Genomic DNA, 23,147 nt, shown 5'->3' with positions numbered 1-23,147 from the left:
GAGAAATTTGGAAAGGGAATTGCTAGAGTTGGGAGCTGGTTTATCAACATTTGGAATGGGGTACTTGCAAAAATCTTGATGGGTCTATTAATTGTTTTGGTCTGTCTATTAGGATTATGGGGGGCATGCAAAATTAATGACAAAATAAAGAGAAATTGGACTAAAAGAACCAGGTGAAACGAAGAAAGTGAAAGAGAGAAAATGTTCAATTAAATTTGGCAGAGTTCACATAAAGGGCAAGATGTTGAAATGCGTATTATGCGCAAGGTGAAAAATTAAAAGTGAAAGGTCAAAGGGAAAGGTTTGTGTGATGACGAGCGTCATCAGAGGAGGGCCTGAGAGAGCATAGCTTAAATATTACATATATTAAATGTGAAATGCTTATATAAATGCCTAACAATGCTGCATATGAAAAACGACCAAAAACATTAGTTGCTTAGTGTATATTCTCAATATGATTATAAGTGTGAAGTTACTATTGTGCACATAAACTAATGTCGATTATAAGAAATAATTGCTTGCACCATGATTAATTGAATATATTAACGCTTACGAATATTGCATTTGTATTAAAACCCATAGGCCTTAAGTTAGCGCGAGTTGAAGATTTTAGCTGTGTAGCTCTCATATTAAAGCATATTTTCTGTTTTTCAGCGTGCTGACTCGTAAAGGGCCATGACCCAGCATTTGTTCCTTTTCTTTGTTTTATGTTGCTAACTTCATCCTGTTCCCATCCACATGCTAGCTGCCTTAGTATAAGTTTTATATAGATTTGAAACAAAAAGTATACCAAAGGAATGTGCAAGGCCATTTGACCATGGATAAAGAAGCTCATGACTAAACAAAACAAAGAGTTCACTGTTCCAAAAATGATAAATCCAGATAGGACGCCGAATATCGGTACAATGATAGGAGTGCCCTCATGCGTCAATGAAGACGCTAGGCATCATCATTGGGCTAACTCCTCGTCAGACCGGCACTGCAATATCTGACGGGTCACCACACAGATGGTGGTGGCTCTATACCAAAAAATGGTCACGCAGATCCATAGCTATCTGCAGTACGTGCTGACAAAAGAGAAGGAGAGTGCAATGTGGGATTAAAATTGGCTCTGCACATCCAAAGACTAAATTTAATAACTCAAAGTGGCTGTCAGGCCAAGATTAAAATCAGTGGAGGAGTGTCCGGAGGAAATGATGACCACCGTCACTCCTACATACAGGGAAGGAAGAGAAATACTCTAACCTTACACTAAGGGGGTCGACATGTTTCGCGCTCATGCGCTTCATCAGGACCAAGATTCGTCACTTCTCCTACAGAAGAGGGTGCAGTATGTGCTGAAAAGTCACTTACTGTGCGTCGGTTAGTTGTCAAGGTCAGACACCCGATAGGTCGCCCGTCCCAGGTGGAAACCAGGCATCTTAGGGACGCGTAGCCCTCAGACAAACGGAGAATGCATTCATATCTGCCTGTTGTCCAGCCGTTACACCTACCCGGGGACGCGTGCCTGAAAAGTGAAGAAGAAGCTGATGACCCGAGAGACGTGCCAAGATGATGACACAATACCCTGGATGTGCCACCTACGAAGACATCAATTACAGAACCAATCAAAGTGTTATAAATTGTCGTGGGGTGACAATTTGGATTACCTAATGTATAATTTGATAGGTTAAAGATAGTGGGGTATAGCGAATATCCAATAGAATTTGGGGGAAGGTATTGCGAAAAAGGGATAAAAGCTCATGACACAGAAGAGTCGGGAGAATTAGGTAGGGAATGCTATCCAGAAACTCTGTCACTCTGTTTGGTGACTTTGAGACTTAATAAATTATCCTCACCCATAGACTGTCTTTATGCTTCTCCTCCTTAAGAGGGAAGTGTCCCCTCTCCACTAGACTAAGTTAAACTGATGGCGATACGACTGATGTCCTGAAGACGAAGACTGATCCTGTGTGCGGACTCAATCCTTGGAGGGTAATTATGACAATGCTATTGTAATTTGTCTATTTGCTTTTCCTTTCTAGGTACCAACTGCTGTATTTTTGATTAGAGACCATAGTTTAGATGTTTTCCAAATTGGTGTTCTAAATTGTTTTGCATGAAGTCCAACATGCCGATGCTAATTAGAGGCTAGGCTAGGTAAATCACCCTGACTGACACAAACTGACATGACCGACATTATACCATGCTGAACTAAGACTTACATGATATTCTATGTGTTTCGATCTATGTTTACTTTATGTTATGCTCTTATATTTGTGATCTTTGCATTATTAAAGTCTTATTACAGTTACCATTTTGTGACTATGCTTATATGCTTCTTGGTTTTGAGATTGACACTTTGCTAGTAGATTGTAATCAATAGGGAATAAAACTCATAAAATGCTATCACAAGGTGTGGTTATTCATGGCTGAAAGTTCATGGTTGCGTCGACAATTTGATTAATGTCTTTATCCAAAGTAAAGTGTATTATGGTGATAAATATCAGCTACCTTATTGATATATTACTTGACATATTGATTAATTATCTCGTTCTATGGTGTCTCACCACTGGGTCAAAAGATTCATCGGCCTAAAACGAGTCCTGATGTGTATAAAATTGACATAGAGGGACGCGTTATCAGTTCCATGACAAATTAAAGATTATGCCCCCTATGTTTACAAGGAATCCAGGACATAAATCATGCTACTTTCATCTGCCTAGCATTATATTTGCAACAACTAAAGTTTTTTAAACTTTTATTTATACGTACTGATAGTTCTACTATACATGAAGCACGTAGCTTTTTACAAAATCCACCAAATTGTGGGCTACAAATCTTTAGTTGTTTAAATTTGTATTGAATTCCTACGATATGTAGTTTTTATGCCAACTATGTAAGGCTTTTATAGTAATGAATTCAACCAAATGGAATGATAAGTTGTGATGATTGACATTGTATGAGCCTTGTTTTGCAATCTGGTTGGAAGGGTTATCTATTTAGTGACTATGTTATGCTGTGTCTCAGATCTGGGACCAAAATCAATTATATCATTCATTCATTCTAAAATATGATACTGATTTAAAAAAATCTACCACTCTAATTAGCAATAATTTTCAGGTAGTACTTCTGTCTGAGTATTTTTAGCTACCTGTAATTGTGGTAAACAGATTTTCTGCATGACAAATTAACAGATAATATATTAGTTTGTGTTTCCGCAGATTTCTCATTATGCTAACTTACCAATCAGTTTTCCTGCCTGCGAAAATATTACATGCAGGAAACGCTGGTAACTGCAAGGGGTGAAATTAACCCTTGAAACAATATGCAAATTTATCTCTACATGATTTGTAATGAGGGCCACAGAGTGAGCATATACACATGAGGAACACCTGCATATAGGACTTTTTCATAAATGCACAACAATCGAAAAGGAAATATTCATCTAACACTGTGTACATATACTGGTGATCTACAAATGGAACAGTTCAATACAAACAATAAACATTACTATTAAGAGAAAAACTGTTTCAGAACATATCTTAATACATATGCTTTTAATCAACAAAAACGTCAAGTCACGAGGGGCTTTAAAGACCATTAGTTTATTACCTATTCTTCATGTGTTGCCTCAGAAACATTCTAATTATATACAAAATCTGGAATGTTGAATAAATGCTCATCAATAAAATGTTATATAGTGGGTAACAAGGGCATAATTCTAGAAAAAAAAAATCACAGCAAATTAATCATAAAAGGCTTTAATGTTTGTGTTCTTTATTGCTGTGTTGCCGTGTTCAAATACGATTTCAAATATGTACACGTTTTGAAACTCCAGTCCAAAAATAAGGAAATCAAAAAATAAATATTTACATAATAAATATCTGGGACACTTCTGAATTCCATTAGGTATTCTGAACTGATTTTTTAATGAACAGTCACATGGGGGTAGTAAAATATTGAGTTTGTATTACTTTCATCAATTTCACACTACATTCAGCAAACATTTTGAACTTCCTTCTGTACAAAAATAGACATGATGTTTTCTGCTTTACAAGCACCTCATGCACCATTATGAGCCCACTGACTGATAGGAGGAACATACATGTATGTGGACAGAACAACTAATATCCCATTAGGTAGAAGTTGCCATAAGTACCTAACAGAAATGAAAGAAACATAGCATACAGTATTCATGCCTTTAATCAAAGTTCACAGTTTGCAGGCCAAAACTTGTTTTTGCAATGTACTGAACTGTTGTTGGCTGATTACCATTGGAAAGTAGGAATCTCTTGTAAAACAATGCTTTTATATTACTGGAGAAACATATTCCAACAGGAAATAAAACACAGTATTCTCCCTAGGAGAATATGTAAGAAAGTTTACCACTATTGCAAGACAATTCTAAGCAAATGCAGAACATATAGATCTTTATAGTGCAGGTCCTCTGGGGAACTTCAGTGAAGCAGTGTTTGGGTTGAACAAAATTAAACATACGCACACAACTACAAAGTACAGCGTCAATAAAGAATCAGTTCTTTTGGATTCATCCCCCTAACATTCACTGGAATATATGCAATAATGTAACAAAACTCAAATTCAGCAAACAGCCATACAGCTATTCCCTTTACAAGGCAAAGTGTGAAGAAACAAATGTATGATGTGAGAAAAAAAGACATTTTGAAAAGCTGATGTAACAAAATAATGAGTATTGGAAAAGCAAAAGCCTGCACTATACTGCAAAGTTTGCACTCTAGATCTCCAGAGAGTTCAGCACACAGACAGAATGCAAATTGCATTAAAATACAACATTTTGTTTAGATATATTCCAAAATAACAAATTCCTATGTAAATAGCACTTAGTCAACTAAATTGTATATACAAAACAAATCTGATACAGGGTTGCAATCCAAGTTATTAGACTATACAGTACAAGAAGCAACGTATACCATTTTCAGCTAGTATATGTTTGAAACAAGTGCAATCATGTTTGAGTCAATGGTCTGAAATGTACTGCCAAATGGGTAAGTAACCAAGTTCATTTTTCTTTCACATATATTTCATTTAGAACAAAAATATTGACTCATTAAACCAGTTTTGCAAAGCAAACTGGCATTTTTGCTACGCACCCCCCATAAAACATTTGTCAAATAGTTTAAATCAAGGGCACCTTTACTGTACACCATCCAAAGGACCATATAATAAATAACTATTGAAATTGAATTGCAATAAGTTAATATTGCTATCTTGAAAGGTGTTCAAACCATTAGCCCTAAAAACAGTTATTGGTCTTCTATGGCACTTTCCTGGTCCTCCTCAACCATGCATCGATTACCCCCCTACTTGATGCAATCGTTATTCACTCACATGGGAAGGAAAAGGAGCTACAATTAGTAGAACTCTCTTAACATAATTTTTATAAGAACAGCGAAAAAAAGGCAGCCTGTGATAATTTATGATTTTGTCAATACAGTCAGAAACTAACAACTTCTCATTTTTATGACCTGCAGGAACAGCCCTTTAAAAACCCCATAACAATCGATTGGTCCACAAGACCCACGACCCCATTTAAGTTAATTTTTTGGCACAGCAATTTCTCTTATCACTGTGTCACAGTTTCTAAAACACAACTTTGGTTACCTAGCTACAAGCTCATTGTTTCCATTTCAATTTAACAAGACATTGCAAGGCCAAACGAAGTGAAGGTTGATTTATCTAGTGAAATTGACACGCGAGCAGAGTATTAGGCAAAACAAGCTTGAAAACTGGCACTTTCAGTTTCATTATTTGAAATGATGAATAGGTTTAAAATGAAGCACTGATTAAAAAGTAGTTCATAACATAATAAAAACTCATCATTACCACCCAGATGCAGAGAAGAAATGCATGCCCACTTTGCATGTAAAATTAGTAATGTTGCATGTTTAAAATACTTAATAAAAAAAATAAAACCTGAATTTCGCTTAGCAAATTGACAGTCAGTGGAGGGCTAAAGACTTCATCTTGTACGTGTTACAAAAATGTAAATAGTTATATCTTTAAAAAAGTTCCACTTTATTGCAATGTTCTATTAATCAACAGATTATTCTAAATAGGTAAAGGATCCCTACTTGCCTGCACTCAGGCTTTCCTGATAGTGAAGATGGTTTATCTGGATTCTTTACAAACAACCCAGGCACCACATACTTCAACTACTATAGCAAACCCCGACGTTTTGAATCTCGTTCATATAAACAGAAATTGTTTCAGCATAAAATAGTGACATAAGGTCAGTGAAACATGAAGGTATAAATAGCAAAGGACAGACAGCCCTGCCACCTGTCCACTGGATACAACTGCAGCTCTTTATGGTCTTGCGAGGATTTTTTAATGTGTATGATTTATCCAAAAATAAACCTACAATCTGTATGAACACAACAAATGTGTGTTCCTGCAGGCGAGATTCTTGAGTGATATAAAGTTCAACCCTCCACCCCTCGGAAAAATGTTCGAATTGTACAGCTCCTGCAACTGGTGTTCTGCATTATCTTTAGAGTGGTTCTTTCCCTGTCACCACAAAATCAGTATTTCATTGCTTTCCTTAGTTCAGTCAGTCATTTTCACACTGCTTCTTTTGAGTGTGTAAATATATACAGATATGTTTTTACACTGCATCAAGTGTCCTTAGGTTGCTTGCTGTCTCCGACCTGCTTTTCTTCCCACAATACAATTTATGCTGAAGTATCTCGCAAGATGATTAGTTCTACTGAGTTCTGGAACGTCTTCAACAAGGATACAGCTTGTCCATGATCAATATTAATGAAGCTGTACCCATTTGCCTAAAAACAAAAGCAAATCATTATAAACAGTTGTGCATCTGACCAGCATATTTCTAAGTCCTTATTTTTTCAGCTTACATGGTGGACATCATCAACACAATCAATGCCAATGTGCTCAACGTGTCATATGAATAGGCCCCCGCATGCTCACATTTAAAACCGTGTACGGGAATAGACCCAGGAGAAGACTTTTTCTCCCTCTCAGATCAGTCAGAATGGTCAGGCGAGGATGTAGACACCTAGTAGGCACCATAGCGAGAACTCGTTGGGCAGCACTTTAAGTGATGTGAGCAGTATGGAGGAGTTGTGCTTTTCTACCCCCTGAAATATACTCAGGTGTACATGGCACTGTAAGGAGGGGAGTTCCTTCGCAAGAGCGTAGAAAGAAGGCTGTAAAGAAAAGTGAACTGCTATGAGACAACTCAGCGCTACCCCACCTGGAGTGAGCTACTCGGGGTGGAAAGAGGGGATACCCACAAGTACATTGTTGGACTCTTTAATGGGACTTTTCAGGAACTCCGAGTGAAACTGGGATGCTCAGGTTCAGCAAGCCCATAGGTTTCCTTTTAAGCAGAATTCCCTGGCTATGCATGACGAAGGGGAAACCGAGGGCAGTTCTAATATACCTTAGTAATTTTTTGCAGCATCAGGCACTTTTTGACCTCTCTCGCCTGGAAGCAAACATTTGAAGGCTGCACTTTTTTTGTGAGGGCTGACTTCTGTCATTTCTCCGTTGAGGGTGGGTGACGTCTTACACAAATGATTCAGCCATTCCAGGAGAAGGAAACTCAAGCTTATTACATAATCCTGCTAAGCCTTTTTTAAATAGTAGTTTTTCTCTTTCTTTGCAAACAAACAAAAAACAAACATTTGCATGGTGCAGGTACCAATACTGTGATGAACCATTTCAAGTACAAGGTTGCAATACAGTCCACAAAAATAATTTCATATGCATTTCCCCGACAAGTATAAATTAACATCTTTCTGTTTAGTATCAACTATAAGAATGATGAAACCTAAGCAGGGCGAAAAGGAGGATGCAGGGGTGGGGGGTATATGTGATTACCACTGTATACTCTTTACTTTTAGTGGTGCCGGGATTGTCCGCCTCTGAGAGTGCATGTGAGGATAATCGAACTGTAATTCTAGTGTGTAATCCGGGTAAAAGTTGACCTGTGCATGCTCCACTTTCCATGGGCCCGAGCCCAGGTGACCTGTAGGATGTGATCTCTGTCCTTATAGTTGAAAAGAAGGGCCACCACTGGTCGTGGAGGAGATCAGGGAAGAGGAGGATGCCCGGTGACCCTGTGTGCCCATTCCACCGAAAAGAAGGAAGATGTTTGCTCTGAATGATTGTGGTGGAGAACCAATCTTCTAAGTAGAGCTCCATGCTTGGTCCTTTGGTGTGTTCTGGCAGGCCAACTATCCCCACACTGTTCCCGCACTATCTGCCTTCTTGAGCTTCAGCGTGTTAACGGAGGCGGTCCACCTCAGCTTGTAGGGCCTTGAAGTATCTGAGACAGTAAGTCTGATAGAAGCTAAAGTGGATTCCGTAGATTCAACCCGGGCTTTCAGTTTTCTGTGATCATCCCCCAACAGGTTCATTTCTATGCGGATCACAAAGATTTTCGGTTCAAGGGTGGTTTTGATGTCTGCCACCACCGCTGGTAATTTTTTGAATTTACGTGTATGGGACACTAAAGTATGTTCCAGTAGATCCCCTGATTGTTTCCCCACTGTGGCACCCACGGGCTTATCATGTTTTGTACGGCCCATATTGTGCATGGAGCGGAAGGAAAGAGCAGTATCAGATAATCACTTCACTGTGAAGGTTCGGCTGGTGTATACATTGATTCACGGCTACCACATGGTGCCCACGGGGAGGGGTGGTCTTGGATGGGCGCAAGTGGACAGACAAGTGACTGCAGTTGAAGAATGAGCAGGGCCCTAAAAGGTGACTTGCAACAAGACCGACGACAAGCTTAGTAATGATGCCCAGCGCTGGTTAACAGTTGCAGTTTGGGATAAGGGAGCCTATGGTGTCCTACACACTCCCCTGTCCATGCCAAGCATACAGCTCAACGAAAAACAGTCCAAGTAGTTACATCAATTTGTGACAACCAGGAGAAGTAGCACTGCTATAGGCACATTCACTAACCAGTGCGATGAAACAGTAACAAGTCTTTTATGTGCGTAGGATGTTTCACTTTCAAGCTATGGTAAATATGTGGTGGGCCCCCACCCCGTGGCAAAGCGCCTGAGTCAATCTGGTCAATCTGTTCTGGGGATCACTTTTAATTAACAATATACATCCATCACTTGTACAGAACGCACCCGTCACCCTTCGAGGCTATAATCATTGCTTAACCGGGGGCACCTCTTATGTTCCTCTGATGTGCCAGCTGCAAGGCAGAAGGATCTCCTAATGGGCGCGACTCTGTTTAAGATCTGCAGCATTTGTATGGGTGCCATAATCTCCATTGTAGTGATCATGTTCCCCGGCCTGTGCTTGGACGGTGTTTTGAATCGATTCAGAATTGCAGTTATTACACCGTGCTTGTCTGGGTGCGCCCCTCGCCGAGTCCACTGCCAGTATGTTATCTCTCCAAGTATTCGGCCAGTTGTGCTGCTTACCACTCGGCCGTCGGTCGGATCCACTGCCAATGGTATATTAGGCCACAACGCTCCGGATGAGCCTCAGTTGGCAGCCCGCAGCATTCTTGTCTGCACCGCTCATGTGGAGTTAAAGTTTATAGCCTGTACAACGCTCCAACAGGCGCTGTTAAGATTTACACAGTGCAGCGGCTGCCCGCCCCAGGTGTTCATGCAGCTCGAGCTGTACCACATGGACTTTATCGTTAAGCCTTTTGTATTAAATTAGCTGATGGGTATGGGGAGCTGGATGAATTCTAACTTGAAAGAGATGGATTGGTTGGGGATGCAACAAAAGGTCCATGATTAAGATGTCGTATTTTGTGACTACTATAATGTGGTAGAGGAGGGAGAAGCACAATCTATTTTTGACTTTCTATAAGGTTCTATTTAGGGGGCAAGATGGTTTATCTTTGTTTATGTTACTTTGGCTTGGAATGGAGAGACGGCATTCACCATCAACAGACCTGGGTGGTCCAATTGCTTTTAGTAGGTGGGGGGGAAGGGGAGAATGAGAGGGTGGAGTGATGTGGGTGTGATGCAGGGGTGTGTGAGAAGGGTGGCAAGGCTAGAGAGACAGAGGTAAAAGGGGGGTGGCTTATTGGTATATGCTACAGCAGACGTGAACAGCCAATGATGGGGGCTAAAACAACAAAAAGCTGGGTTGGGGTAGAGTGGGGGGGGGGGGGGGGCAGAAGCTGGCAGGTCTCTGGACCGGCAGGGACAGACTTACCTGGTATATTCCTTTTTTTGGTTTGTGATTTCTTCGATTTAAGTTGGTATTTTTCTTTTTGCATTTTTTTGAAGTTGGTGAAGGCCTGCTGGTGATTTTGGGGATAATCATTATTTCTATGTTGCAAGATGGTTGTGTATTTGTAAACTAAATATTTGTGGTTTCAATGGTAAGATTGAGAGGGGAAGGGTTACCTCCTGATTAAGGGTCATGAGGCCAGATCTTGTGCGCATTCAAGAGACCCATATCCCTTGGAATAAACTGGAGTTTTTTAAGAATTTGGGTTTCTCATTCCTGGTCTGCACACAGCAACATTCACCTCTAGAAGGATGGAGGTTCTTGCCAACAAGTCTATCTTTCAGCTGGGTGTACAGCTGTGGACAAGATGGGCGGACAGGCTATTGTAGAAAGCAGTATGGGGAAGCTCGATTTACCTTCTTCTTAGTATATGGTTCTAATATGGATAAGGCTGATGTTTTCGATTTGTGGAATGTGGAGTTGGCCTAATGACCCCGCCCCCCCCCCTTATTCTACGTGGACCTAGCTTTGCGTTTTACTCCGCTCTGCATGGCAAACTGGTCTGGCTAGCTTCCTTTTTTGTTTCCACCCCTTTAGTCAACCAGGTCAAGATAGAAATATTAGGGTGCTTGAATATCATAGTCCACTGGTCCTGAAAGTCTCAGTGATGGGTATTCAGAGACCACGGAGATCCTGGACCTTTGACAGGAAGCTATAGCTATATGTGGATCAAATGTGTGACTGGATAAGGTGACTTTAGGAAAATAATAGACGGACTGGCTCAATTGGCTTTGTGTGGGATGCCTTAAAGGCAGGAATTAGGGAGAGACCCTGAGTTTTACTCTGCATCAACAGACGTTAGGGCAGGTCGAGATACGATGGCTATACAAAGAGCTTTCTCTAGCAGAGGAGAAATTGATGTTGAGGCTGACTAAGTGGAGGGATCTTCAAAAGATTCAGCAGAAAACAGCTATTTTAAAATCAAAGATTTACCAATATATTAGTAGGGTGGTGATTCTAAAATTTAATTATTTTGATCAAAATGTTATGAATATGGGGAGACCACTGGGAGATTGTTAGCAAAACGGATAAGGCAGAAGGAAATGGAGAATGGCATAGCAGCTATATCTAATCAGGAGGGATTAATCTCCCCCTGATATAAGGTTAGGGTCTTTTTGGGATTTTTATCAAGCCCTGTATACGAAAGAATTTGAAACTTCAACAGACTTTTGAGGGGTGTTGTAATAGCTAGATGAGGTGAAGACCAAGGGATTTTTAGATGCCCCAATAACACTAGGTGAGATTTCTGAGGCGATACATTTCTTTGCCACAGGGAAAGCTACAGGACCTGACAATCTCCCGCTAAAATTCTTTAAAACTTTTTTGGGAGAAGTCCAACATGATCTGTTCCAGACAGTTTATGCAGGTGGGACCAATACCATGTTCATGGGAACTAATATAATTGTTTTTAAGAAAAAAAGCAAACCATTTCTCCTCCCTGATTCATAAAGGCCAATCTCTTTAATAAACGAAAACTGGGAAAATCTACGCTAAGGTATTGGCAAATTGGTTAGACAGGGTCCTTTCCCCCGGAAAGGACGCCTTTATTCTTGGGTGGGGCACAGTAGATCACGTAAGAAGGAAGATCGCCCTCTTTAACATGGCTGAAGCATCAAAGGCATCACTGCGTTTAGTTTTACTGGATGCCGAAAATACCTTTGATGGGGTATCATGGGAGTTTTTGTGGGCAGTACTAGAGTGGAATGGGTTTGGTAGAAGTTTTATCAAGGCTATTAAGGCTCTGTACAAGGCCCCAAGGGCTACATTACGAATTATGGGGCTACAGTCGGATCATATATAGATCTCTACGGGTACTCAGCAGGGCTGTCCATGTTCACCTCTGTTATTTGCTTTATATATAGATCCCTTTATAGCAAAGCTGGAGAACAACCCACAATCAAGTTGAGTATAAAGTGCTTGCATACCAAGATGATATTGCAGTGGTCACAACAGATTCCCACTGCTACTCAACCTGAAATTGAAGCTCAAGCCAGGCAGTTTGGTGCATGCTCACGCTATAGACTGAAAGTGGGTAAAACCCAGGTGCTCTGTACTGAAAGAACCAGTTTCAGGAGCCAATGTGTTGTGACTGATGCAGCTTCCCTAAGAGTTAGAATCACTCCAGTTGTGGACAGGCTGGTTGAATTGAATCTGGCACCTTTATTTCAAAATATCCAACAAGATCTTGAGAGAATTGACCATCTCTGTCTTTCGCTATTTGGGAGATGTAATGTACTGAAAATGACTAATCACTTAAAGGTGCTGTACATTTTAGGACTGTTCCGCTTGAAATCAGCACATATTGGTTGGCTAAACTGGAGAGTGCTTGTCTTAGTTTTTTACGGGGGTATTGGAGACCAAATATATGACCTTGCTGTGGTCACGAGCGGGTGGTCTGTCCCGAACTTCACTTTTTATTTTTGGGAGTGTATGATGCAACATATAGGAAACTTGATTGCAGATGGGCCAGCTGATATGAATCTAGCAGAGTCTCCATCTATTTATGAGCTGATTTTTGGGAGCTGAAGCTAGGGCATGCTTGGTCAAAAATATAGAACTGAGTTATTATAAAAAGACAAGGTTTAAGATCTTAAGAGCAGCGTATAAGACTTGGAGTCAGATCAAGTGGCGATTAGGTATTTTTAAGCTCAAGTTTAATACACCATTGTTGGCATCGTACATTTTCCAGGATGTGATCATGGATAGATGGGCACAGAAAGGACTCACAGTTCTAGGGGATTTATGCTGCAACGGTCAAATTCATTCTTTTACAGAATTACAGGAAACTTTTGGATTAGCTGGGGGTGATTTTTTAAAATTTCTCCAGATACAAGATTTTCTTTTCAAAAGGAAACTAGACTTAAACTCAGTGTTAAAGATCCTCCTGATTGAGGCACTGAAGCACGGGATAGAATTGGGACAATATATGTATTGCTGGTACAGAGTCAATGAGTTGACCTGGAAATGCAAAACTCCAGGTGGGAGGCTAGCTTGGCTCAGAGGGTCTCTATCTTCAGGAATCACTGGACCTGGTTAACAAGGTGTAATTAACGGCAAGCCAGAGAAGCCAACATTACAAGATGATCTTTAATCTTTATCACACGCCTGTCAGGGTAGCTAGAAAGGGTGGGAGATTTGGTGGCATGGGTAGTAGATGCAATAGGTGCAGCTTGGAACAGGCTGAAATTATTCATATGTTTTTTTCATACACCAAACTAGAAGCATTGAAACAGGATACTGGCAGGTTCTTGGGCTTGATCATTGGTGGACAGATGCGGATTGCACCAGCAATGATGATTCTGAGTGTGATTGACAGATCGGAAGACAGTGACGTTCTGAGGAGGGAAATATACTTATTATTTATCGCGATAGCGGTTGCCTGTTTGTGCGCTGCATCGGAATGGATAAATTCTGACACCCCCAACTTTTGCAAGTGGACATCAAGACTTTTAGCAGTGTAAAACATGGAAATTACCCTGTATAAATGTAAGGGGCAGAAGAAGCAGAGGTGGGGGGCAGAATTTAGTTTGCAGTTACTAACTGAATGCAAGGGCTGATGCTCCCGGAATAGTCCAGGGGATGGAAATGAAGGTAGTAAATGATGTGCTAACTACATTATGGGAAGCCTCCTCCTTCCTTTTTTTTACTGACTTTATGCTACTAGAAATCTTTAGTCTATTGTCGCAATGTGGCTATGTACCACATTGCTCTGCTACCCACCTCAACAACTATGCACTTCCACTTTTTGGACTAGGGGGTTGGATGGGGGCTTAATATGTTGTTTTTTTGGAAATACCTTAAATGTTATTATTTATCTGTAATCCCTGTTTTATGTGCTTCTGTCTTTAAGGGAAAAAATCTGCTGGTTGCAACAAATAAAAGAAAATTTAAAAAGCAATGTCTGTCACCAAAACTGTAGTACTTTCCACACCTTCTAAATCTGCAACCTGTAACACACATATTGCTCAAGATACAGTGATATGTTAAAAGAGTTTTAACTAATATTTTAATACTTTGTCTAATTATATTTTAGCTGTAAAATTTGAAGTTATATCACCATAAAAATAATGGGTCATCTTATGTTTTCAAAACTATGTGCTGTATACATAAGGAAGGAAACTGCAAAGCCACATGTTATAATACATTCTTTCAAGGCTTTACAATAATGCACCACCTTAAAATACAAAAGTGTATTTTTACCTGGGGCACACAGCTTAAATTACATATTTCTAACTAATCCACTTTGTTATGATTCATGACGCTTATTCCTCTTTAAGTACTGAGCAATGTTGGCCATTGAAGTAAAATTTCTCAACTGAAGTTGAACGGAAGCAAACAAAACATTGGAATGACAATTATTGCATTTCTGTCAGATGGGGATGAAAATGAAAGAAACTGTGTGGTAGCAATGTGCAGAATAAAGTCACTAAATTATAAAATAAAGAGCAATTCAAGGTCCCAAAGTTGCTTGGATAGTCCCTAGTGACCTCTCAAAGGCTTTTCCTCATTTCAGAAATCATGTGACTTTATAAAAAAAAAACTTAGTAAAAATCAGTTCTTGGTCCAGGACACCTCATTCCTCAGGGCAGGGTAACTACCTAGGTGACACCGCATAGCTCTGAAATCTAGATGAATTTCTATCACTTCCAATTAAATGGAAGGGCAGCAGGGATGTCTGATTTGGGAAGTGGAAGTCAGGGAACTTTCAGTGTAACACTCCATTAACATTTCATTTTGGACTTGTCTTTGACTTGCAAGATCTGCAGGTGTCATGCAACTAACAGATGGCTTTTAAGATGGAGAGGCCCAGGTATGGGTAGGCTTCTTTCTTTTAAAACCTTGCTGAAGCATGAGTAAACAAAGCTGACTTGGGAGTTAGGGCTAAAAATACCTCAAAGAACATTGAAGTTAGCCCCTACACAATGAAAAACAACATCTCTAAAGTGTATCAATAGCCACACGTATTATTTTTGCCTAATTCGCAACCCTTCTGTCAAACAGAACAACAGTTTATATCTGCAAATTCCAATGCCATGCCACCCAGTTATGAACAACATTCAAAATGAAAAAAGTAGACATCTTAGGAAATTCTCCATACTTGCCTGAGATTTCCCACTAAGCCCAAAAAAGGAAATGCATGGAATAATTAAAAGGATGAGTATTAATGAAGAGAAAAATGAAGAAAAACAATAACTGAACATAGTTTACTAGAATTACCTGAACTATTTTATCTCCTGGCTGCAAGAGTTTGGAAGCTGGTCCTTCAGGCTGTACTCTGGTAACAAATATACCCTGAAAATGAAAAGAAAAATCTTTACGATCGTGATATTCAAATAATCGCTCACTAGCACTAGTGATTTAAAAAAAATATATATATATATTCTAGAAAGAACACAAGCTCAGGCGCTGGAATATTCTCCCCAGAAAGAAAAATATCAGTATCTTGAGGCCATGCTCTGAAGCGGTTTGTAACAAGTTACCTCTACCAGCTGAAGCACACCTAGAAGGGAAATGGTATTTACAACATAACTACATTTGTGTAGGTTGCAGTGCTGTAGAATCACATGCTGGGAGCAGACGTTTGAAGTTGTTTTCTTCTTAGTATAAGTTTCAGTTACAAGGTACCACTGTGCTAGACAGTAGGCTATTTCAACTTGCAAGGCCCGACTTGGGCGACTTGATTCCCAAATGGGTATCTGCAAATGTAACAAAAAGTTGGTATTTTGCAAATGGATTTACTAAGGCTAAAGTAATTACATCCAGTCTGTGCAATGTTTTCTGTCACTGTGTGAGGGTGTGGAAAGGAAACAGGTAACTCGATGGTCTGACTGATATGGAATGAGAAGACAACCTTTGGCAGGAAACGCGGATTTGTCCTTAGGAAGACCATAGCTTTATGAACCTGGATGAGAGGCACCCTCACCATTAAGGCTTAAAACTCACTAACCCTCTGCAAGTGAGTGAGTGCTACTATGAATGCCACAACTCTTCCCTCCCACTTGAGTAAGACTGCATCTAACATGCATGTAACAGATCAAACTGAGGTCCAATGAGCCTCCTGAAGACCACATTAAGGTTTCAAGTAGGGACATGTGATATGCTTGGGGGAATGGCTCTGAAGCCCATCCACGAAAGGTTTGACCACTGGGATTTTAAAGATCTATGCCATTTTGTAAAAAGCAATTAAGGCTTCCAAATGAAGTCTAACAGATGTGTATGCCAATCCTGGCTTTTGCAGTTGTAATAAGGAGCAGATAATGTTCTCTACCAATGGACGCAGTAGTTGTATAGGTTTACTCATGCAGTAAAGTGCAAATCTTTTCCACACAGTGGCATAGCAAACGTTTGTAGTAGGTCTGCGAGCATCACAAAGAATGTGAAGACGTTCCTCTGGAGGTTGCAGAGTACCAAACTCAGATGTCAAGTGCCAAACTACAAGGTTTATTTTCTTGATATTTGGATGTATCAGCTGAGTTAATAGACCTGCTTTTAAGGGCAACTCTTTGTTGGGGTGGACAGGCATTTCCAGTAGCACTGGGTACTAATACGTCTTTGCCCTCATTGGGGCAATGAGAAAAAGTTATTCATGTTTGTCTCAACTTTCTCATTACTTAAGTGATTAAAGGAGGAAAAGCATATGCAAATAACCCTGAACAGTTCATCCATAGTGCACTGCCTATGTACTGTGGGTGTGAGGACATGGAGGCAAAACATAGGTGTTTTCTCTTGTAGCAGACAGATCAATTGAGTGTGCCCCCCATTTCCATAAGTTATGATAAAATATAAAAAAAATGGGAGTTCATCTGTCACTCATACTCACTGATGTGTACTAGTTAAAAGATTTGCACAGTTACTATACGCCCCTGGTAAGTGCTCCGCAAGGCAAGTACGTGCCTCCTTGTTTTTGGATGTAAAACATGTAAGTGTCTGTTTTCACTAGAAGTGCCTTATTGCAGATGAGCGTGTAAAATACTGTAAGTGCTACTTTTGCAGCTGTCAGCTCTAAAAAAAGTGGTATACATCTTCTGTTATTGCTACGAGCAGGTAGATTAAACAGTCAGGTTATCTAGGTGCTAGATGTACTCTTCATCCGTCAATTGAGGCGTCTGAGGTAATAGTCACCTGCACTTGAGGGTCAACAAACAATTTGCCAAGTAACTAAGTTCTCCATTTGAGACTGTGGTGAATTCTGGACTTTACCAACACTAATTCTTCTCATTGACCCCCTTGCTTGTGACCTTTATTTTGACACACACACACCTGTAGTGGACATGTGCAGACAAGCTTGCGGCACTATTCAAATGCTCCATGCCATACACCCCAACAATTTAAAGTTTGTTTTTGCTATACTGTCTGATCAAGAAGTAGCAGCCTTTGAAACGCCATTACCTTCTCCTGGTTGGGATATGATTTGGCTGTTACCATGTTTACCTCTGCCCCTAAAAAGCGTTACATCTGTTGCTTACCCTGTAACTAACGTTTTGCTTTTAGCTGTGAGGTACCTTGTGATCCCTCCCAGAAATCCACAAAGACCACCTCAGATTGTGACTGTGGGTTACTGCGGGCAGACATGTTCCGGAATGGAGTCCTTCGGGTGGTCATTTTGAACTATTTCGATAGCGTGTACAGCTTAGGGACCTGAGAAGGAGGATAGGCTGCAAAGTGCCATCTTTGTCTCAGATGAGGAAGTATATACCTTGGCCCCTTTTGTGTGGAAGCACAGGTTGTATAGCACTGATTAGAAATATCTAACCTTTCTTTTAATCAGTTCTTGAGTGATGATGAGTGTTAGACCTGTCTGATCTCGGTGTGATTTCCCCTGTACTTTTTGCTAACCTCCTATTTTTGATCCTGTGCTGAATTTCTCTTTTGCTGGCTTTAGGTCTCTGGGCACTTTACCACTGCTAAATTTTATGGGTGAATGGTTTCTCTACTGATTGACACATTTGATTTCCTAGTAAGTCCCTAGAAAAGTGCAGTGTGTGTGTCCAGGGCCTGTAAATCAAGTGCTACTAGTGGTCCTGCAGCACTGATTGCGCCATCCACATGAGTAGCCCTGTAAAAATGTCTCAGACCGGACACTGCAGTGTCTGGGTATGCAGTTTTGTACTGCCAGTTCGGCCTGGCAAGTGTACCCACTTGCCAGGCCCAAACCCTGCCTTTTACTGGATGTATGTCACACCTAAGGTAGGTCCAAGGCAACCCCATGGTCAGGGTGTAGTGTATTTAAAAGGTAGGATATGTACTGGTGTTTTGTACATGTCCTGATGGTGAAATACTGCTAAATTCAGTTTTTACTATTGCAAAGCCTATCTCTCCCATACGATAACATAGGGATTGCCTTGAAATATCTTTTAAGTGCAGTTTCCCATTGGGAGCAGATGGAGATGTGGAGTTTGGGGTCTCTGAACTCACAATTTAAAAATACATCTTTTAGTGAAGTAGTCTGGCTTTTAGATTAGAAGTTCAAAAATGCCACGTTTAGCAAGTGGGCATTTTCTTGCTTAACCATTTGGTGCCTCTGGCTGGCTGCTGAACACACATCTGGATAGACTGACAGTTGAGCTTTTTGTGAATTCACTCTATAGTCTCAGGGGCTGAGATGTGTCCTGCATATCCTGATGGGTCTTCCTGGGCTAGAGTGGTGGGAGGATCTGACACTTGCACCTGAATAGGACTGTGACTGACCTCGTACAAGCAGTCTCCAACCCCCTAGAGTGTGTCTGGGACCAGGATGGGGAGAGGCAGGGTCTTGTGCACTACGAAGCCTTTCCTTTGAAGTCTGCCTACTTCAAAGGCAGACATAGTTATAAGTATTGGACTGCTGACCCCACAACTTGGGAACACTTCTGGACGGAAGAAATTATGCCAGGGAGAAGAGTTGGATGCTTTAGGAGGACCTGCCGTCTTGCTGTGCTGGCCTGCTGCTGCTACTTCTGCCTTGGGAGTGAAAGGAATAGACTTTACTTTCTACATTCTGCTTTCCAAGGTTCTCCAAGGGCTTGAACTGAGCTTGCCTCCTGTTGTGAAGTCTCAGGGACATCAAAGACTTCATCTGCCAGTGCCTGTGCTCTTCTTCTGAGAGTCCTGACCTGCAACATGGTGCCAAATCCATTCCCTGGGCCCCTAGAAGTGGAAGCTGGTAAACCTGAAGAACAATCTATGTACCAAGCCGTTGCGGCAGAAAAATCGACGCAGTGCTTGCACAGCAACTGAAAAATCTGACGCAGCGCCTACGAAATCGGCGCCATGCCTGCTTCAGCACAGATCCATTGTTGCTGTGAATCTGGATTTGTCACGCATCGTCCCTGGGTGTTAAATCTGCAACATCACTGCGAGGAACAGAGGCTCCATATCAGGAAATCGATACATCGTTCTCCTGTGGGGAAAAGAATCGACATCGTCTACACGTTGGGGAAAGAATTAACGCACTGATTCACTTGCGAGTAAGGAATCAACGCACTGCTTGCTTTTCTAATGCATTACCACTCCTGTGGCTTTATTTTTGACGCATACCAGGTACTTTGCGCTAAAACAACACATCCATTGTTTCTATGGATTAAGACTCTTAACTTTGAAAAGTGATATCTTTGTGTATGTTGGATTTTTGTCAGTTTGGTCTTGTTTTACTCAGATCAATATTGGCTATTTTTCTAAACTGGTGTGGAGCACTTTTGTGATGTTTTCACTGTGTTATTGTGCATGTGTACAAACACTTTTCACATTGCCTCTGAGATAAGCCTGACTGTTTGAGCCGAGCTACCAAGTGGGTGAGAGCAGGGGTTATTTTAGGTGACCCCCTTATCCTAACTAGAGTGAGGGTCCCTACTTGAACAGTGGATAAACTGACTGCCAACTAAAGACCTCATTTCTAACAGTGAGATAGGATGTTTGTCAGTGTGGTGTGAAACAACAACTACTATCTTGCTAAATAATGGAAAGGGCTCACTTGTCTAAGGTTATTTCTTCCCACTATGGAAGGAATAACTTGATTGTCCCCCGAAAGGTGGCAGAATGGTAAGCAAGTCTACCCTTTTCTCTGCTGTACCCCCTAAAGCCTCCTTTGGTGTAGTTCTGTTGTGTGCATCCATCCTAAAAGGACTGAATGCTGGTAAAAGCCATACCCTGATTAGTTGATGAAGCATTGGCACTCCCTGCAATTAGTTTATCTCCTACATTGATCTTGCTGCTCTCCTTGTCTGGATAGAGTGCACCTCTAGTTCCTTAGGGTGCCACTTGCTTTCTAAAAGTGAGCACTACTAAGAAGTCAGATAGTACATGATCCCTGATGTAAAGTTGCTCATCGGCTGCCGATATGTATTCTTCTCTTATCTGGGTGTAACCACCCTGGCTTTAACCAGCTACTTGATATTTCCAGCCACATATTTAGTCATGCTCTTAGCTAGGTGTGAGCAGGCACTGGACTGACCTCTTCTTTTTAGACAGTGTCTCTATTAGAAAGTCCTTTTCTTCCTCAATGAAGAGCACTGCGGATATGAATACTTGATTTGCTGCCTGTGATCTGGGGGAGAGGTCTTCACTGGGTAAGGCTCAAATATAATATCATCCTGCCGGTCCACATTATAATTGTAATAAAGATCCTCCCCTTCTCCTACTACGCAGGGTCATAATATGGGACATGTGGGTCAAGCTCAGCATCCTAGTCTGAGTCAATGTGTGTTGCGTACAGCGGTGATAGTGACTGTAATGGTGGTGTTGAAAAAGGGCTAAGTGGAGGATGAGAACAAAGACTAGTGTCCCTCTGTCTGAGTTTCCTTGCCCTAGGGACATGTACATTTCCTCCAAAACAGCCTCTTCAAAGCTGGGCTTTCTCTTTGTCAAAGATGTTGGGTCTGCCTCATACTGAGAGGGCTGAGTAAGAATCTGCCAAGAATGAGGATCAATGTAGATTCCTCTCTGCCTGACATTAAACTGTTCTGGTAGACTGATGGCTGGATTTGCATCAATTGGCATGGAGACTAGTGTCAAAATTGATTTCAATGCAGAATTCTGCCTCTGTGCTGAAGATATCGTATTGGCACCTTAGGCTGAGAAGACAAGGCCCCGCATTGAGGCTTGGTGACCTTCACTCAAGGCTTTTTAGGGGCAGAGACTGGCAGTTGGTACTGAGCTGGCTCAGGAGAAATGACTGAAGCCAACTGTCTTAGCATCCTAGGCATAGCCTTATGTCCTGTCAAGTCTAGTGCCTGCCCTGGCTTCAAGACTCTTCTTGAGGTCCAGCCCCAGCAGGATGATCCTCTAATGGTGTGTGAGATGTCAGTGTCTTCACTGCAGTCTGTGTCTGCTTGAAGGCTTCAGAGTGGAGTCAGTGAAGCTTGTTCTGCCTCAAATTCGTAGTCCACTGATGAGAGGGTGTCAGGACTTCAATCCCCTGAAATATCAGACTGACCCTGCCCTTTCTAGTAGGCTTCCTTGGGTCCTCTAGTTCAAATATCCAAGCTGGCCCGCAGGGCCCTTGCGCTGCATTTTGCATTTGTATCTAATAGTAGTTTTGTTTTTGCTTAATTCTTCATGGTCTCTGGATAATCACACATTGCAAACATGTTGGTGGACTGGGGGCCAAATCCTCTCCTTGTAATCCATTTCAGAAACCCACACTGCACTAGGACAGACTCCTTGGACGGCACCTGTGCCACTGTATCCCATAAAGTATGGGAAAAACGTCCCAATAGGCATGACGTGTTTACAGACCTTGGATTCCCTGTCTGGGAGAGCGGAAGGGAAGGCACCACAGGAAGTGGAGGCTTGGACCACAGTGCTCTCCAGGGTGGGGTGTTGGGTGAGGAAACTAAGTTTAGTAGGAGCTGGTTGATGGCGGCGGCCAACTGTCCTATTTACAAGGAGCCCCTGTGCTGGGTTTGGACCACTTCCCCAGCAGGACATCAGTAAAGGCTTCGTTGAAGGTTAACATCAGCTTCAATGTAGCAACCCCCAGCTGTAATACATCTGTCAGTGTGTTAGTCCTGACCGGCACCGTAGGCAACTCTAGGTCCAAGACCTCAGCTGCTCTAGGCACCACCATGGCATACAACGCTCCGTTCTCCATAGCCACAGAAGGAGGTAAGGGCATACCAGTATCTGGAGAAGTATCCAGTCCACTGGCTTCCCCTAGATTCTCATACTAGTCCTGCTCCTGCTCCAATCCATACTCTAAAGGGTCCCCCGACCCCTCCCATTCCTCACCTGTGCCTGGCTGTTCGAAATAAGCCTCAAGAACTTGATCTGAGCCGTGGCAGCACCGTCGAAGGACGTCGTTGCGGCTCTGGACCATCTAGAATGAGGATGGGGCTCACACCACCGGTAGGTGCCAGCGGTGGGGAGGTGGGGGTTGACTTCGGGAATGACACCGGAGGAGGCCGACTATGTGGAACTGGTGTCAGTCCGGATCTGATATCGGATCCCAGGGTCCCCAAGGGCGCCAAGGCTGAAGCCACCGCCATTGAACCCAAAGGGGCCCCTGCTGACCCCGCATGGTCCGAAGACCCACCAGCGGGGGCAGCTCACTCAAATACGAGACGCATGTCTTCGTAGAAATCTTTAATTTGAGCGGGGGTCGCTCTAGCTCCCAGATAGGGGGGAGACTCGAAGTTGGCCCTGGCATCGGCTCTGCTGAACCATGCTCGGAACACAGATGTTCCTGTGACGCCTCGTCAGCCGTTGGGCTTGCCAAAGTCAAAGTCCGCTTGGACTTCCTCTTCTTTTTGTGCCTCTTCCTGGAGTGTCCGGGGGACCTCGAATGAGAAGAAAAGGACATGGGGCTCCTGTAGCAGTCCCGCGAACTCATCCACGAGCAGGACCGTGACCTCCTAGGACTACCGACGCTGACTGCCGGGCCGCCATGAGCTTCATGGTGGCATGGTGAG

At 42.0% G+C, this 23,147-nt stretch overlaps 1 protein-coding gene across 6 annotated transcripts in view; it reads right to left on the bottom strand.

Moving 5' to 3' along the window:
* Positions 1-3,571: 3,571 nt before the first annotated feature.
* The window catches only part of ERBIN (erbb2 interacting protein), a 766,777-nt gene continuing 747,201 nt past the window's right edge, over positions 3,572-23,147 (bottom strand). For all 6 annotated transcript variants that reach the window (XM_069222872.1, XM_069222909.1, XM_069222899.1 and 3 more), the window contains 2 exons: positions 15,481-15,555; positions 3,572-6,800 (listed from right to left, as the gene is read on the bottom strand). In XM_069222872.1, the coding sequence (XP_069078973.1) occupies positions 6,693-6,800; positions 15,481-15,555 (183 nt within the window). In that variant the 3' untranslated portion in view covers positions 3,572-6,692. The remainder of the gene's footprint in view (positions 6,801-15,480; positions 15,556-23,147) is intronic.

Source organism: Pleurodeles waltl, chromosome 1_1 (assembly GCF_031143425.1).
Source record: "Pleurodeles waltl isolate 20211129_DDA chromosome 1_1, aPleWal1.hap1.20221129, whole genome shotgun sequence".
In the NCBI taxonomy this organism is placed as follows: Eukaryota; Metazoa; Chordata; class Amphibia; order Caudata; family Salamandridae; genus Pleurodeles; species Pleurodeles waltl.
The sequence above is the reverse complement of the archived record's forward strand: the minus strand, read 5'-3'. Positions and strand labels throughout refer to the sequence as shown.